Consider the following 16714-nt stretch of genomic DNA (forward strand, 5'->3'; position numbering starts at 1 on the left):
TCGGCTGAACTCGTTACTACTCGTAAAAATATTATCGTTCATTGGTCAGTGTTCTTCTTCACTGGTGGTGAACCATTGCACTGTCGCCACCTGTTGGATTTCGTACAAATGGCGTTTTTCAAAGGAAGAAATCACAGCAGATACACAATTCATTCAGTGTTCAAGTCTGGCAGGACACAATATGTCGTACTATCTCCTGGAGAACAATATGTAGTATATGATATGTAACTTATAATAATATTGCTTAATTTATAATCATGTTAATGCTTGCTATCATTAGATACTACTATCATCTATGGTTAGATGTAGGACAAGAACACTATCTTATTTAGATAGGTTGCTCACATGCAGGAGAGAGAGAGAGAGAGAGAGAGAGAGAGAGAGAGAGAGAGAGAGAGAGAGAGAGAGAGAGAGAGGTTGTGAAAGAGCCTGTGTGATGCAGTTACACCTCCACTGCTGACAGCTAACAGGTCACTGAAGGATGTGTCTCTGATTAAGGCTGCATGCTGGATCACTTACGTCTAAAATATGCCACAAAACGTAAGTAGAATATGTTTCTTACACAACTCTTATCAAGCAGAGAGAGATAAGAAGAGATAAACACAGCAGTCTTTGTGGATTTCTGTACATCACAAAATGCTCCTGTCGGACTGGTATATTTGATTATGTATCTTAAATGCATTTAGAAACACAAAGTTCAAGATTTTCTGGTTGTGTCTAATAATTCAATTCATCAGAAGAGTTTATTGAATGTAAATAATTTAGATTTGACTCATTCAGTTTGTATTATTCTCTGTTTATATCCTTTATATCCCCCATAACTATTACAATATACCTAAAAATAATTTGTTAATCCATTATGAATAGTTTCAAATTTGAATAAAATACTTTATTAATATTCTACTAATATGTTTTCCTCTGTTTTGCCACATTAAATTTGAAAAAAAAACAAAAACATGTCACATAAGGTAAGTATTACTTGAAGAAATGAATTATTAATGATAGCAAATTCAAGTCTGACATTCTCATATAGCTGTCAGGATATCAGTGTGCTGCCTTTCATCTACATTATAAATGTTTCCAAAATGGAGATTAATAATAGATTAACTTTTCCAAGATGTCCACTCATCACTAACAGCTATGAAACCACAGCTACAGATCTGACTGTGGTCTGTTGTACACAGAATTACGGAGTTTCTTTATTTTTATTTTTATATTACAATACTATTGAGTGAATTATTTCAGTTTCAAAGGCAAAACAAATTTTCATTTCATGTCTCTGTTTCTTTCGTCCTGAAGTAGATGACATATTTACGTGGATGCCATGATGGATGCCAAACTGAATTCCGAAGATATGAATGAAAAGATGGATGATCGAACTGATGACAAACTACAGTTCCATGACTCTAAAACTACAGATTTACAAGCACCAGTTACAGCTGACAGCAGCCCTGCAGGTATGTTCACAGAGAAGAGGTTACTGTGAGTGATGGGTTGTAGTTGTTGATGTAGGTTTTCCTGTTTCTTGTCGTACAGGAGCTTTGAGAGAAGTCACTAGTTTTTCAGAGCAGATCTCCTCTGAGGATTCTGAACTGTCTTCAGCTGACACCTCTGTGAATGCTAACAAAACAGCTGGTACCTTATCCTTTATCCTCTATACTATACTATATATTATACTCTATACTTCAGTTAAGAACATGTACCTGAAAACCATACTTAAGCACAGTACTTGAGAAAATCTACTTAGTTACTTTCCACCACATGGTTGTTACTGAGCAAAGCAGACTTCCTAATGATTTGTTAATCTCCCTGTCCGCTGCAGAACTCCCTGTTGAATCCAACTTCCCTAATAACCCAAAAGGTGGAGTGACCAGGGCAGTAGAGAAGGACCAACCAAAGCCACTGTGTGCACTGCTACCATCCTCCACGGAGGCTTGCACAGTCTATGAAGCGAGTCAGTCATTCACATCAAAGAGCAGGGATAAAGAAAGCCTCAAAACCACTAGTGTCCACGCTGAGCCAAACGGAGAGGGTAAGGACACTGAACTGTTGTATCTCACTGCTCGATCTCTTCTTTCTTTAACTCTTTTTCCCTTTCTCTCACCTTGCTTTTCTTTCTCACTGTCTGTCCTATGTGAGACCTCTGTGCTGCAGTCCTTTTGGCCTGTCTCTTCTGCCATCCACTGGACTGTCTATTGGCCACCATGAGAGGGTGTAACGAGTGCGTCTGGTCGCTGTGCTCATCTCTGTGTGGCTGCGAGTCCACCACCCTGCAGCCTCTCCTGGATGTCACCCACCACTGTGACCTCTGCGGGTGTCTGGGTGTTCGTTGTTTCCTGTGCGACTGTCCCGTCTGCGATATCTGCCTCCAGGCTACAGAGTGCCTGGACCTTGCTATGGAAATCTCTCAAATGCTCTACCACTAATGCTGTCTGCTAGAAAATGACCTCATACACAAGTGAAGCAATGGGAATCATTTATTTGTTAAAATCTTCCGAAAACCAACTTGTAGGGACAAGACATAAATGTTACGTGTATGGTTAACAATCCATGTTAGCACTCAAATATATGTCAAGGTAAGACATTGTTAATATTGCGGAGAGCGAATAAGTGCGAGTTGAAAAAGCTGATCATAGGTACTTAATGTTATGGGACTAGGAACAACACCATTCGAATAACGGAGCTATGGAGTAGAGCTGCTTTTAGCAAAAAAAAAAAAAAAAAAGGAAAAAGTTTTGAATGAACAGGAGAGGACGTCTTAAAATCACTGTAACCACCAAATCAATGTCACTCAGTTCTATGATCTAAAAAACGTTTCTGGATAATCTAATGTTTTTTTGTTGCCACAGCTCAAAGAATAGTTTAAAATTTAAGTGTATCAATAAGTTGGTTAATGTGGTTGTGCTGGAAGAAAAACCAAAATACAGTACATCAGTGTTACAAAAAAAAAAAACCCTACACATACGCAGGAACTTTCAACACGTTCATCAACTGTACATAAAGTTGCTTTAAGCACCTGACAAATTAAATGCCTTTCTAAAGTTTGTGGCTATTTTATGGAATAATAATTGCATTGCAGGTTTCACACAACAAACATTATACCTTATTATTACAGGGGTGAGACTAGTGGTTGGTTTAAAAAGAGGTCAAGCCCTGTGGATTCATACTACAGTGAGCAATAATGCATTATTAAATATACCAATTTTGATCATCCAAAACAAAAAAGAGAAAATAATAAAAATATCTCGATAGAACATGCTAACCGGTAATAACCACTCAGTGATCACCAAGGTTAATGGAGACAAACAATTACTGACGACACAGATATTAGTCAAGAGAAACTACTTACCAAACTATTATTCAGGTATCAAAAAAAATTGTAATGAGCTACAGTACTATTGTAAAAAGATAAAATTGTTCTGCATTTCTCGTACTGTCTTGCATTTCCATCGACTGAGTGAATATATTCAAAAATAAAACGCTGATTCGTAATTTGTAGCTACTCTGGAAGAAGTTCTGCTTTGGCTAACTAGCTGCAGCAGCAAGTGATTTTCCACTGCTCTCAAGGTTTATTACAAACACATGCGACCTGGGCATTAGCTGTCCAATGTGTGTAAAAGTAATAAAAACAGACAAAAGCTCTCATAAAATGCATAGACTGCCATAAAATAAGGTGCAATAAAATTGCTCAAAATAAAATATTCTTATATACAATATGCAGTAAATATTTCACAATGTGCCAATTCATTTTACAAAGATCCCTTCTGTAGCTGCTGGTGAAACAACCCAACATAGATGAGCATGCGACGGCTATTCACAAACCCTGATTCCAGTCAGTTGAAAAGAACAAAAAGTTGGCATCTTATAATAAGTTTGTTATGCCATTGTTGTCGTGAAAAAGAAACCTCACAGCTTTCTTCCCTATAAATGAGCACATAATAAACACATAATAAATTCAAGCAAACTTTATATCCCTCTTATATCTCTCTTCTTTCAACAAAAACTTAAAAACTATTTAAGAATGTATTATTTCTTAATGCTACGTCCATGCCCCTATTATACAATATTCCATTTTAATAAGATTGCGACCTGCTCCAAGCAGGAACAACAATAGTTAAGTCTGTATGGCAAAAGAAATTCAAGAAAAATGTCCTTTCTCCTGATGCAATGTTTGTGTTAGGTTTGATCTTTATGTTAGCTAGTTTTGCTTTTCTAAGTTCAATTCCACAGTCTTATAAATAGACTCACGTTATTTAAGGGTAGACTGCACTTCCTGACATTCTTGTCCCTACAGACAGTCTCTGACCGCCACACAGGGCTCATCACAAGTCCTCGTCCATTTCAAGGCTGCTCCTGCGACTGCTGGTTTTAGAGGCACCTGGTGACAAAGGAGAGAAGAGTGGGTCACCCACCCTCTCTGGAGACAGGGTGCACCCATCGTCCATAAGAATGTCTCCCAAGCCCACGTCAGGGTAGAGGGCTGAGGCCGAGGTGTCATCTAGCTCAGCGAAGCTCAGGCTGCCCAGGTCCAGAGGGCTGCTGATGGTGACCCCTGCAGGAGAGTCCGAGGAGGGCGGGGACAGGAAGGAGGCTGGCAGAGGCTGTCCAACTGCTCCCAGACTGAGGAGGTTCTGAGAGGAGGCTCCTCCTGCACTGGGGGGCAGAGACTGGCCGCTCTGTGGGACCGGCTGCTGCTGGAGCAGGGAGGGATCGGAGCTCAGACCTGATGAGATGCTGGTGGAACTGGAGAGGCCGTGGAGTCGTGCCTGCATTTCCAGTTCCTGAAAAGAACAGCAGCACATTCACATTCAGGTGCAGTGTCCTGGAATGACTGACAATGTTATTATTTTACAACAGCCAGGGGCTGTTTGCGGCTGTTGCATGTTAACAGTAATTTTACTACAATAAAATAAAAAAGTACATTTTAGCTTTGTCACCTAAATAAGACTGATCAAAGCTGCACAAAACAAATGAGAGTGGCTTTAGACACTAACACAAAGCTTCAAAGCTTGCCAAGTGTTCATTTATAGTACAATTTCCTTGTAAGCAAATGTGGTTTTGTTTACATTTTGGGGTTTCCTTCAATTCTTCATTTTAAAGAATCATTTCCATTGGTTTGCGTGACTGTCATGCAGCCCTTTCCATTTAATAAGACATGGCCAGACTCTGAGGTGCTGTGCATGCACATCCTTGCATTTCAGTTCAGGAACTTACTCATAAAAACATTCAGCACCACTTGTGGTCAAACAATCCACAGGGTGCTTTTTAGCTCCTTAGCCAAATTAACTATCACACCCTGTAAACCAATGAACAATAGTTGTATTTCAAGCCTTGGATATGCAACCAACTAACACAGCTGACCAACAAATACTGACCTGGATGCGCAACATCAGACTGTGGTTTGCTTGCTCCAGTTTCTTCTGTCGCATCTCGATGTCCTTGGCTCTCTGCTGCTCCTTCTGTAGCTTCCTGATGTAGTCCACAGAGGCTTTCAGAATGGTGCCTTTATTCCAACGCATCTCACTGTTACCATTGTCATACCAGTTAATGTTGTAGAGGCAGGGAGGAACGGAAACACCACAGAAATAGAAAACAAGATTACACTTTTAACACCCAACGGTTGCAGGGGTTGAATAATGAAACACAAACACCATAGCTTTATCTGTAATAAGTGATTCAGCAGAAGAAAATTATTATCCTGAAAAACCTGACAGCACTTACGGGTCACTTGACTTGGGTATTAGAGTACCCAGCTCCTTTATACGGTCATTGATGTTAAATCTCCGCCTCCTCTCAACTGCAGATGAGCAAGAATGAGCAGACAGAGAGAGAAAACAATGACACATATGTTTACTTCCAACAATCAGTTGTCTCTAAGCAAGCATTCTGTGGCAAACATATGGACACAGTGATAAAAGAGGGTCGTCCTGGAGTTTGAACAGACAAGAGCATAAATGTAATTGGCATGTTGCAAATTTTTAATCTGCTTTGTGCTGCATGTCACACACGATCTAACTGTATTGTACTGTACTGTCATTGCATTCAGATCATGCAAGTAGTCAAAATGGTGTTAAATAAAGCTCGACTCACTGAGGTTATGGTTGTCTTTCTTCTGCCTTTCTTTCAATAGCGCTTTGGCATCTGCATCTGAAAGACAAATTCACACCATGAAATGTTAACAAACTCTAAAAAAACCCCCCAAAACATTACCTTAAACATAAAAAAGACGTATGTTTGTAAAAGTGTGTTACAGTACCAGTAATTTCCCTTTTAATTTTTGGAAGATCAGCAGGGCAGGAGTTGCTGACTGTGAGAGTAGGTGCTGCCATTCCAGGGCTATGGTATACATCCAACAGATTTCCTGGGAGCTACAGAAAAATACAGCATGTATACATTTAAATATATATATATATGTCCTAAATGCTCAATTATTGCCATAAACCTAGAGGCAAATATGTAAAAATATGTCTTCCCCATTCCTGTTTAAATGTTCAGATCAACCAGTTCTTCCAGTTCAAATCAGAATCAAGGGGGGTTCTGTGGCAAACAATTCTTACTACACACTACGTGCCACAGAGAAAAGGCAGGCATTACAATTACATTTTAAAACTAACATTTTAATGCACAGATTTTGTTTGAGGATAAAGTAGAAAATCCAACCATTTATATAAAAAATACATATCACAGCTGAACAACAATACCTGTGGTTTTTCAGAAATCAGGATTTACCTCACTGTGCTTCTTTTTCTTTTCCTCCACCAGCATCACCATAATCCTCATTTTTTTGTTTGACAGCAGAATTTTTGGCAAGCCCTCCCTTATCTGACAAATCAGTTGTTAACCTGGCAGCTTTATAATGCACTTTTTATGAGCACAATCCTCTTTGTCTCGCTTCTCCCTGTCTTGTATCCTCTAGCTTCACCCCGCCCAGGCAGCACTTCTGTGATGAATAGTAGCTGAGTGCCAAAAGTGTATATTTACTCCCACAACTTAAGAATTCCACACATAAAAGAGACGTCCATTCACAGAAAAAACACTCTGGGTATAAAAAGTTTGTGCAGTAGAGTTGCCTGAAATCCACAGTGTTATTCTGTCATTGCAGAATTACTGGAAGAACCGGTGAACACTAGAGGAAACTTTAAAAAGGAAGTACTGAATGGTCTAATAAACACAGTTCATCATACCGTGCTAGGCAACTGAAGACCTGAGTCAATCAACGTGATGATGTCGTCATTAAAACTGGATTCGAGACTAATGATGTCGTCGATCACATCGTCAATCTACGCAAAGCAGATGAGAGAAAACACCGGTGGTACAAAGTCAGTAAACCTCGCAGGGTTAAATGTGTGAAAGTAATTAACATTACAGGTATGTATATAGTCAGCTTTGTGACCTTAAACAGTCTACTGAAGACTAAATACCAACATTCAACATTTAAACCAATTTAAACCAAGTTAACAGCTCTAAAGAGGGCTGATTTCAAAGGCAGAAAAGTGTGCAAGAGAAGTGCTGGCATGGTTAAACAGTGGGTGCAGTATTTAACATCTTATTGTGACAACAGGTCAACAAGGGTATGATGAGAACAGGCATGCATCATCATCACAGTGGGACCTTTGGGCACATCACTGCAGAACAAACAAAAAAGTAATTAAGCAAGAAGTGAGCAGAAGGCTAAACATTTAGCTTCTCCAAAAATGGCAAAAGGTTGGAGGAAAAAAGCAACTTTTGACAAGGTTGTGTCAAGTGCTGCAGCAGCAAACCAAACCCTCACAGAAGAACTTTAACCACTGGTGTCAGACAAGAATCTCCCTTACTTCCTCTTTGTTGGATCCAATATTAAGCAGAGCCATGGGACTGTTAGGGGCACTGCTGGCAGTAGGGGCAGCTTCAGGGGCAGAACTGGACTGCGGCACGGGTGACACACCCAGGGTCTGAGTAACCACCTTGTTGCCCAGGGTGGTGGAGAGGTACTGCTTGACCTGTTGTCTCTGTGCCTGCTGGATGTGGTACTTGGTGGGATTCTCCAAGTGGGTCTGCACCTGATCATTCAAACAGTTGTTAAGGACTAAGCCTATTTATGCTCTTACATAAATATTTATTTATGTTCTTACATAAATAGACTTGACGAAGTAAAAAACACAAGTGATGATCATACAAATAAGACCCTCTTACTTTCAGCACTTCCACAGGCACCTGTGCTGGAGGGGGACGGGCAGCATTTGGGGGAAGTGTGACAGAGATGGCTGGAGTGGAGTCAGAGGCCCGGAGCTGAGAGGCGGAGGCCTGCTGCTGGGCCTCACGTCTCTCCTGCTCCTGGGCTTGTTCTCTCATCAGCTGCTGTCGCAGCAACACGCGTGACGACATGGCTGTGGGGAGAGATCCAGATCTAGAGATGGAGCTGGAAAACACAAACAGAACAAAGAAGCGTTATAAACAGGTAATATGAGTATTTCACACTGTGTAATATACCTAAATTATTACACTACTCTATCCTTAAAATCATCCACTATATTAACACAGTGATGGTGCTATGGAGACCTATGCAGATGTTACTTGCACCATTTCTACCACAGCTTTCCAGTGGAACTTAATACTATTTGGTTTACAATAATATTAAGTTCTATAGCCATCTAAAGCTTATGACATAATCTGGACATATCAACACACTTTTTATATTGTTTGAACATCACATGCAACTACTATAATTATGAGTCTAACATACTGTGGTCCTGACCTGTGGAGAAAGCTAACTTTATACAGCTTCAGAGTTCACAGTTGGGGTATTAGCAGGTGTTATTTTATACAATGAAAAATGAAAGTAAAGTTTCAGTTTACTACATGTAATTATTTTCTCCATAGAGTGCAAGCATTGGGAAAGTACATCGGAAATTTAGAAAGGGAACCAGTGGCTCAAAACTGCTGACTCACTTCCAGAATGACAGCCTGAAATGCTCTTTTTTCCCCAGGATTTGAATTTGAGACTTCTGAGAGCACGTCTAAAAATGTCACAACTGGTTAACACCCTGTCTTTTAAAATGGTTTTCCATGTTGAGACTGTGAATAATACGTCCTTTTGTGGGTGCTGTCACCAACAATGATAGGTGTGAGTACAGGAAGAAAGATGGCTCATCCTGCTGTGCTGAAGGCTGCTTTCTCTTTTAAGCCCAAGAGATACTATGCCCAACCATCCAGATACAGGTTGAGTTATTCTGTTAATACATTATGTTTATCTTCTCAGACCCAGGCTGTCCCTGTCTAAGTTCAGCTGAAGTCCACTCTCAGTATATCCAGATGAATTAGTGGTGAGCAGCATAACTGAACACAGGTGGACGTCCAGTAAACTGCAGGTTCATACAGTGAAGCTAACCAGGATAGAGACCATTGTTTCTCTATCTTCTGCCAACCAGGAGAATCAAGGAATCTTGTTCAATACCATTAATGAGCTTGTAAAACCCTCTCCACCGACTGCTGATGCTTCATCAGAAGCTGACTGTGAAACATTTTCATACTGTCATTGTCATTAAAATTGATCACATCAGAGCTGATATCAGCCCTCCTTTTTCTGGTATGAGTTGCTGAAGTGCCTTCAAGCATCAATTAAAGACATCATCCAAAACAGATAAAACAGGTAATAAGGAAACACGGCCCTAATCTGCTTGCTATTATTAATATGTCTTTACTGTATCAAACAATATTAAGATACGTTTTACCACAATATTTGCTGTTAACAGAATGGTTCTTACTCAGTCTCCCATGTCTTACAGTGTCTGTATAGACAGATTTCAGAATTGATACACGATAGCTCTCAGTGACTTTTAGTTATAGTCACTTTATGAGTGAGATTAATTTATGTTTGCTGCTTCTTCAAAAAACAAATACAGCACGCAATTTAAAACACGCTGTCACAAGTTGTGTGTGTGTCTACAGAGCGCATCTTCGGTTACCATTACTGCTTCTTAGCATTAAGTTGACAGTGCCGTGGCGCCCGTGCACAGTGGCCGATGACTCTCATTAGAACCGTGCGGACAAAAAAAACCACAACACGACTGACACACTGTATGACATGTTTATGTTTTGGTGGTTTGGGGAGACATTTAAACAGGTACAATAACTGCTTAGCCAGCCTGCTTTTAGCTGTTGTCGTAATCTCCATTTTTGGCTAGCATTAATCTAGCGCCATGAGTTAGCAGAGTTCACTTGACAGCTCGGTGCTTCTTACAGGCCCACAACACCGCGCTGAGTGTGTACACTTAACTAAACCAACAGCTTACACATCAGACGCTTCAAAGAGGCTTCACAGTTACCAACCAGAAGCCACACGCCCGGTGGACAGCTGTTTTAGTGGAAAACGGCGATGTTTCCGAAGCGCTTAACGATACAGCCACGGCAGAGTAAAAATAGGAAGTTGCAGATTAGCTAACTAGCTAGCATCCGTCAGTTTCCCAACAAGCTAATGCTACCTAGCTAGATAACTTAGAGTAAAGATAAAAACGCACTGTTGTGGTGGGTTTGTTTAACGTAATCAGAGCCATAAATCCACAAACTCCTCCGGTTTCTTTGCCATTTCTTTAAGCCGGTGAATACAAGCTCTTCAACAGTCGCTAGCCACGGCACTGAACAGCGTTGTTTACCTCGGGCCGACGGGTTGAGGTCACCCGACGCTTGTTACCCGGAACTTGTTGACAGGTGAGGTAGTGATTCGCCATAACACAGTTTCCCTTTCCCATCCCACACCAAGTTTCGTACAAGAGCTTAATGTGTTCACAGGTCAATAAAATAGACTATAGCCATTTAAAGTTATAGCTACACAACTACAATAAGATTGATCAGGCTGATCATTGTTAGTCATTATAAAGAATTCTAAGACAAGAAAAACATGTAGCAAAACAGACAACACTTTATTCACAATGAAAGGTCACCAGAGGCACAGTAAGCCAACAGTGTCACTCAGATGCGTTAAAAAAATAATTTAAGTCTTTATTTCAGGTTTTTCCATTTGTTAAGCAAAAACAAACAAACAAAAAGCCTACAATTTGTACCAATAGCAAAAACTTTCATGATATATAGCAAAGTCCCATTGTTAAAAACTGAATTATTTTTATAAATGCAGAAAAGATTAGGGGTCCCAGAAGCTAAACCTCTTTACATAACATCAAACACTTCAACTACACCAAATGAAGACAAAACACATAATGTATATTTTTTGAACTTTTATTTCAATCTTACTTTAATCAGCTGTCTGAAAATGAGAAGTCCATTGCAGATGTCAGGGTGTCTGAGAGTTTGGTGGCAATTTTGTCTACAGACGAAAGAAAAAGAAAAAAATGATAAATTTTTATTAACGCAATTAACTATAATTAGCATCAAAACTACAACTATCAGAGGCCTGCCTGTGTGTGTGAATGTATGCATGTATGTATGTGTGTGTGTGTGTGTGTGTGTGTGTGTGTTTAAAGATGTAAATAAAATGATGTACAACACTAGAGTGGGACCGATATTTATACATACCAGCTCTTTTCTGTTGCTTTTTCCTCTTCTTGCTGGCAGCCAGGAGGGCCTGGCCCTGCTGTAGAGGATCTACATTCAAAATATCCTTCAGATCTGGAGCCCTGGATGCAGCATCATTTGCAGGCAAGTCAGACTTTGATTTCTGAGATTTTATCTCCACTGTCATGGGTCCGAACTATTTTGAGCAGGAAGAATATCAGAAATGAAAAGTGAGTTGCATGAACTGAATGTTGCAAAAGCTAAGGGCATAACATATTGTAATTCAGTAAACACTGAAGCTGTGAAGGAGGCGCTGTTTCTCACCTCTGGGTCCTGGTCATCCTCCATAGATTCAGTTTCATCTTTAAATTCTGGCTTTTCCATAGATCCTCGTTCCATTTCCAAGTCAGAAAGAGGTTCACCTAGGCCACCTTGCGTCATTCCCATGCTTTCCATGCAGAATCCCATTTGGATGTCTGGACAAGAGGACTCTGAAACAGCAAAAATCAAACCCAACTTTTAGACAACTACTGCTTCTTTTGGGTGTTTTAAAAACACAAGCCAGATAATCTGAACAGATTATGGTGATCTTAGGAACCTTTGTATCCCCCAAGGACAAAAATGTTCAAAGGTCAGTTCACAAAAAAAGTCTTTCTTGTATCTAGTGGTGTCTAAACATGCAAAAACAATCTGATTATTTCAGTTTATGTTCTGCCAAAGACATTTCTTTGTCACTGAAAACTGTTGATGGTAAAGTCTCAGCTGAGCAGCAGGGACACTACATAGCAGTAGGGGCAAGGGAGAACTTTTTTGTTGCCGTTTTGTTTTTTTCCTTTCTTTCTTTTTTTTGGGGGGGGGGGTGATCTGGCCGAGCTGACTCTTCAACTTACCTGCAAGAACCTCCTGATTTCCTTTTTCCAGCTCATCCCAGTCAAAAGCTTTGCCCATCTCTGTAACAATCTCAGCACTGACGTGTGTGGGGAGAGTGTGTGTCTCTGGAGGGTGCGTGAAGTAGCTGATCCTTCCTCTAAATAACATAACATACCAAAATGAACACTTATAAAAAAGACTGACAGAATGTAATTTTTAAAGCTTTCAAAATCCTAATTTCTACCCACCCTGTCCAGTCCATTAATACACTCTTAGCTGCTTTATCAGTATCAGGCAGTCCTCCCTTCCTTAGTTTGCCTTGGCGTCGGGCAAGCAGGGACAAGAACTCTAGAGCCGTGTGAAAGTCTGGAACTCCGTAGTGCTCTATGATCTGTATATGCAATAGAAATACTGTAACACTGCAGTATGGGAATGACACAATCAAGAAACGTTCAAAACGGCTGTAACAACATGACATGCCTGTGCCTTGTTGCAGCGTCGGAGGATGGCTTCAACGGGTGGAAGGGGGTCAACAAGCTGTTCGATTTTCACACAGTTACGAAGAATCATTGCTGCATCAGTCGTTGAAGTCGCCATGACGATGCCGGGGCAATCTAGAAGCTTAATGTGTTTGTCCAAATGCACCTCTTGAAGGCATCTGAAATCCATCAGACCCAATGGTAAAACAGGTAAGAAACACGCAGGGTTGTTCAGGAGAACAGGATCAACATTTCACTGTACACTTACTTAGTGACACCAGGAGTGGCTCCAACGTTACACGCTCGTGCCCGCTTCAGACTGTTGATCAAACTGCTCTTTCCTACATTAGGAAAACCTATAAAACAAGAGTGGCAAAAATGATTTCACCTTAGACAACTTAACATTATAAACAAGAAAATCCAGGTGTATTACTGGATGCAGTGCTTACCTACAACACCTACAGTGATGGCTGTCTTTATGTCCAGGTTGCGGCAGTAGTTGCCAAGTAGCTTCATTAAGCAATCTGCTCCAACACAAGCACTGCTGCTGAGGAGCTCTGTGGTGGCTTGTGTCACTGGAACATTACTGCGTTTCTGTCCATGTCAGGAGACAGAGGAAAATTGAATTATTATTATTCTATAGCTTCAGGAGTTTGAGATGAGACTAAGTATTTTTAGATTATCCAAACACAGATATTTAACTGCATACCAAGTTCTTGGTCTGTTGCTGAGTAGACGCTTTGAAAGCCACGGTAGGAAACTCATTACGAAGATACTTAATCCACTTTTCCACTATTTCCTTTGACACTAGATCTATAATCAAAATAAAAACAGTTAAGTCAAGCATCAAATATTTGGCATAACAGCTAAAACACTACTGTCGTCCAATCAAATAGATAGAAATTTAGACAATTAACTCTATTAATTTAACTTACCAATTTTATTAAGTACTAAAACTATCTTCTTGTTTGTTCCACTTTGAATAACTGCCTGCTCCACCTGAGGACATCTGCAGCCAAGAGGGTCACGTGCATCCAAAACCTCCAAAATCACATCTGCTGCCTCCACGACCTTAAAAATGAAAAAGAAAAACAAAAAACAATATTCATGTTCAAAGAGAGATAAGAGTGATAATTTTATGTATATACCTGTTAAATTGTAATATTCTTCAGACACGTATACATTCTGCATGGATTGGCTGCATACCTTTTTAAATTCTCTGTAATAAGCCTTTCTTGAATTCTCATTTTCAAAATTAACATGTTTCTCCAAACTCTGCATCTCCATCTCCTGTTAACAAAAAAAAAAGAAAAAGAAAATGCATATAACTGCAACAGCAAATTGCAAAGTATGCAGTAGTTTTAACTGGAGTCCATTTGCACTAAATAGGCTGACATTCACCCTCTGCTCAAACTCTCTCTGTCGCTGTAGGATGTCATTCTGAAAGCTTTGCAAATTCCTCCGCTTCATAAGCTCTTGTTCTCTGGAGATTTTCTGCTTTTCTTGGAGTTCTTGGAGCTATTGAGGAGATATATTATTTGAGAAATTGGTTTATCACAAGGAGAAATCAACAATGTCAACCCAATATGAGTACAGACATGACATTCATAGATTTACCCTTTGCTTCCTGATTTCCTCTGGCCTTCTGTGTTCTTTAACAGATGACTGCTCTTTAGTCTTTGTCCGCCCTGAAGCCTCTCCCTTTTGTCCATCTTTACCCTGTAGACAAAAACTTGTTAAATAATTCCTTTTATTTTAGTTAATTAAAAAACATGCATCACAATGCAGTCTGGGAAGTTAAACATTAAATTTATCAACACACTATATAAGTGAGGCTTTGTAAAGTAATAACTGAGCAAACAAATATTATTATCAAGTTTGAAAATCCCTTCAAAAATCTGACTTGTTAACAAAAATATATGTATATATACAATACAGAGCTACACATGGAATTTAGTGTTTTTATCAGACCTTCAGCAGATGTTGAAATGTGTATTTTCACAAGAGTTCCTCAGGTAGCCTATAGCTGAAGTGTGTGAGCTTAAGAACTTGTGGAACATGTAACTATCATATAGTATGTTTGACAATGTCGGATCTAAAAACATTGTACAGTAGTTGGATGAACACTTATGAATGGTAGTACCCTGTTGGTCCGAGAAATGTACCTGTCAGTGCCCCTGATACCCTCTCAATGTTCATTACTATACTCGATGAAGACTGAAAATCGGTGTGTTGCCCTGACATCGTCATATGATATTTCTCGAAAGTAAAAACTGAACCACAGTTCAACTGTAACACGGTGAAAACACAAAACATTTCTGTCAAACACAGAACAGCACACCGAGATGTTGACTCTTAGCTCCAGCACTAAAGTTAGCCACAGGTAACATTAGCCGGGAGGCGCTTACCTTAAACTTTCCGAGGAAGCCGAGGCGTTTGGCTCGTTTTTGTTCTGTAAAATGCAGAAAACGACAGAGTCTATTTAAAAACACCCCGCGGTTATTTAGACAGCGAGTACATTTAGTCAAAGCCGATAAAATACGTACTAGCTTTGGACATAGCTTCACCAGATTCTTGCTCCTCTCCAACTTCACGTGTGTGGCAAAAGGGTGGACGTGCGCAAGCGATGACGCCACCCACAACATCCGGCTAAATGTCAAAATAAAAGAGCGCTTTGAGTTGGACAGCAAATGATCTGACAGCTTGGTTCCTAAACTGATACCTAGGACATAGTGTGTTCTGTTCATCTGACTGGCCCAAAGACTATATAATAAATATAATATATATAAAGACTAACCAAGTGTTTTGACTGCACCATTTTAACAGCGGGTTATCAGATGACAAGTTGAAATGTGTTTTCATCATTTATTTGTAAATGTATTGTCAGATAAATGTGTCAGTAAGTAAGTTGTCATACTTGATCCCATTTAAGGGTCAGCTTTAGACATTTGCATGACCTTTGCATGGGCTCCCCTTGGGCTTTTCAATTTCTGCTGAGGCTGCAGATGGTGGGGTCAGAATTTGGCATCAACAGCATGAATGCATCGACCCAATACTCCAGGCTGGTGGTGGTGTAATGGTGTGGGGAATGTTTTCTTGTCACACTTTAGCCCCCTTTAAACCAATACGTAATGGTTTGGATGCCACAGCCTCTCTGAGCATTGTTACTGATCATGTTCATCTCTTTATGGCCACAGTTTACTACCTTCTAATGACTACTTTCAGCAGGATATTGCTCCCCAAGTCACCAGATCAGAATCCAGTAGAACACTATTGGAATGTGGTAGAACAGGAGATTGGCAGCTTGAATGCACAACTGACAAACCTGCAGAAATTATGGGATTCAATCATGTCATCATGGAGCAGAATCTCAAAGGAAGGTTTCCAACATCTCCTGGAGTCCGTGCCACAAAGATCTGAGGCTGCTACCCAGGATTAGTATGGTGTTCCTAGTGCTCCGTGAGTGCATGTAGTGTATATCAGTAAGATTAAAAATTAAAAAGACAGCAGGCTACAGTTTCACCCATTTGGCATCAAACTTGATGTTTCCATAAGCTGTGCGCACAACATGTAAGACCAAGAACAGTCTCTTCACAAACTGTTTCCAAACACTTAAATATTAAAGAGAAAAAACTGCGAGCACTTACCACAAACTGCATCCCTGGTTTTAAGAACTTAAAATAGGTGGAAACAAGAGCCTTTACACCTGAATTGCATGCTGGTGAAACTGTTATTTTAATCTTCATATCATGTTATCAGGGAAGATTTTTCTTTATGGTTTTATTCATATTCATTTACTGTTTACTCTGTCAATACTAACATTTATTGAATTTCATAGAATAAAGCTCTGTTTGACTTTATGATTTCACATTTAATCT

At 39.9% G+C, this 16714-nt stretch overlaps 3 protein-coding genes across 7 annotated transcripts; 1 reads left to right on the forward strand and 2 right to left on the reverse strand.

Moving 5' to 3' along the window:
* The first annotated feature begins 1354 nt into the window (after window positions 1-1354).
* On the forward strand, window positions 1355-2426 carry si:dkey-245f22.3 (uncharacterized protein LOC492819 homolog). The gene is made up of 3 exons (XM_041033441.1): window positions 1355-1457; window positions 1823-2032; window positions 2155-2426. Exons 1-3 carry the CDS (start codon window positions 1355-1357, stop codon window positions 2424-2426), a joined length of 585 nt encoding a protein of 194 aa, XP_040889375.1.
* A 38-nt stretch (window positions 2427-2464) lies between these two features.
* Window positions 2465-10706, reverse strand: tfe3b (transcription factor binding to IGHM enhancer 3b). 5 transcript variants are annotated; one of them, XM_041034008.1, is made up of 9 exons: window positions 10632-10706; window positions 8173-8398; window positions 7815-8039; window positions 7185-7280; window positions 6257-6368; window positions 6091-6147; window positions 5722-5797; window positions 5376-5541; window positions 2465-4781 (listed from the first exon to the last, which is right to left on the reverse strand). In XM_041034008.1, exons 2-9 carry the CDS (start codon window positions 8362-8364, stop codon window positions 4323-4325), a joined length of 1383 nt encoding a protein of 460 aa, XP_040889942.1. In that variant the 5' UTR covers window positions 8365-8398; window positions 10632-10706; the 3' UTR covers window positions 2465-4322. The 5 variants fall into 5 exon arrangements, with proteins under 5 accessions (XP_040889942.1, XP_040889943.1, XP_040889940.1 ...); XM_041034009.1 differs by having other exon boundaries at window positions 5376-5523; window positions 10497-10663; XM_041034006.1 differs by having other exon boundaries at window positions 10497-10663.
* Window positions 10707-11198: 492 nt separating this feature from the next.
* gnl3l (guanine nucleotide binding protein-like 3 (nucleolar)-like) lies at window positions 11199-15449 on the reverse strand. Its single transcript, XM_041034528.1, has 15 exons — window positions 15383-15449; window positions 15245-15288; window positions 14454-14555; window positions 14238-14354; window positions 14043-14126; window positions 13772-13907; window positions 13546-13649; window positions 13286-13430; window positions 13105-13192; window positions 12838-13015; window positions 12606-12748; window positions 12378-12514; window positions 11812-11978; window positions 11509-11683; window positions 11199-11299 (listed from the first exon to the last, which is right to left on the reverse strand). Exons 1-15 carry the CDS (start codon window positions 15393-15395, stop codon window positions 11232-11234), a joined length of 1701 nt encoding a protein of 566 aa, XP_040890462.1. The 5' UTR covers window positions 15396-15449; the 3' UTR covers window positions 11199-11231.
* Between the last annotated feature and the right edge of the window lie 1265 nt (window positions 15450-16714).

Source organism: Toxotes jaculatrix, chromosome 3 (genome assembly GCF_017976425.1).
Source record: "Toxotes jaculatrix isolate fToxJac2 chromosome 3, fToxJac2.pri, whole genome shotgun sequence".
Lineage (NCBI taxonomy): Eukaryota > Metazoa > Chordata > Actinopteri > Toxotidae > Toxotes > Toxotes jaculatrix.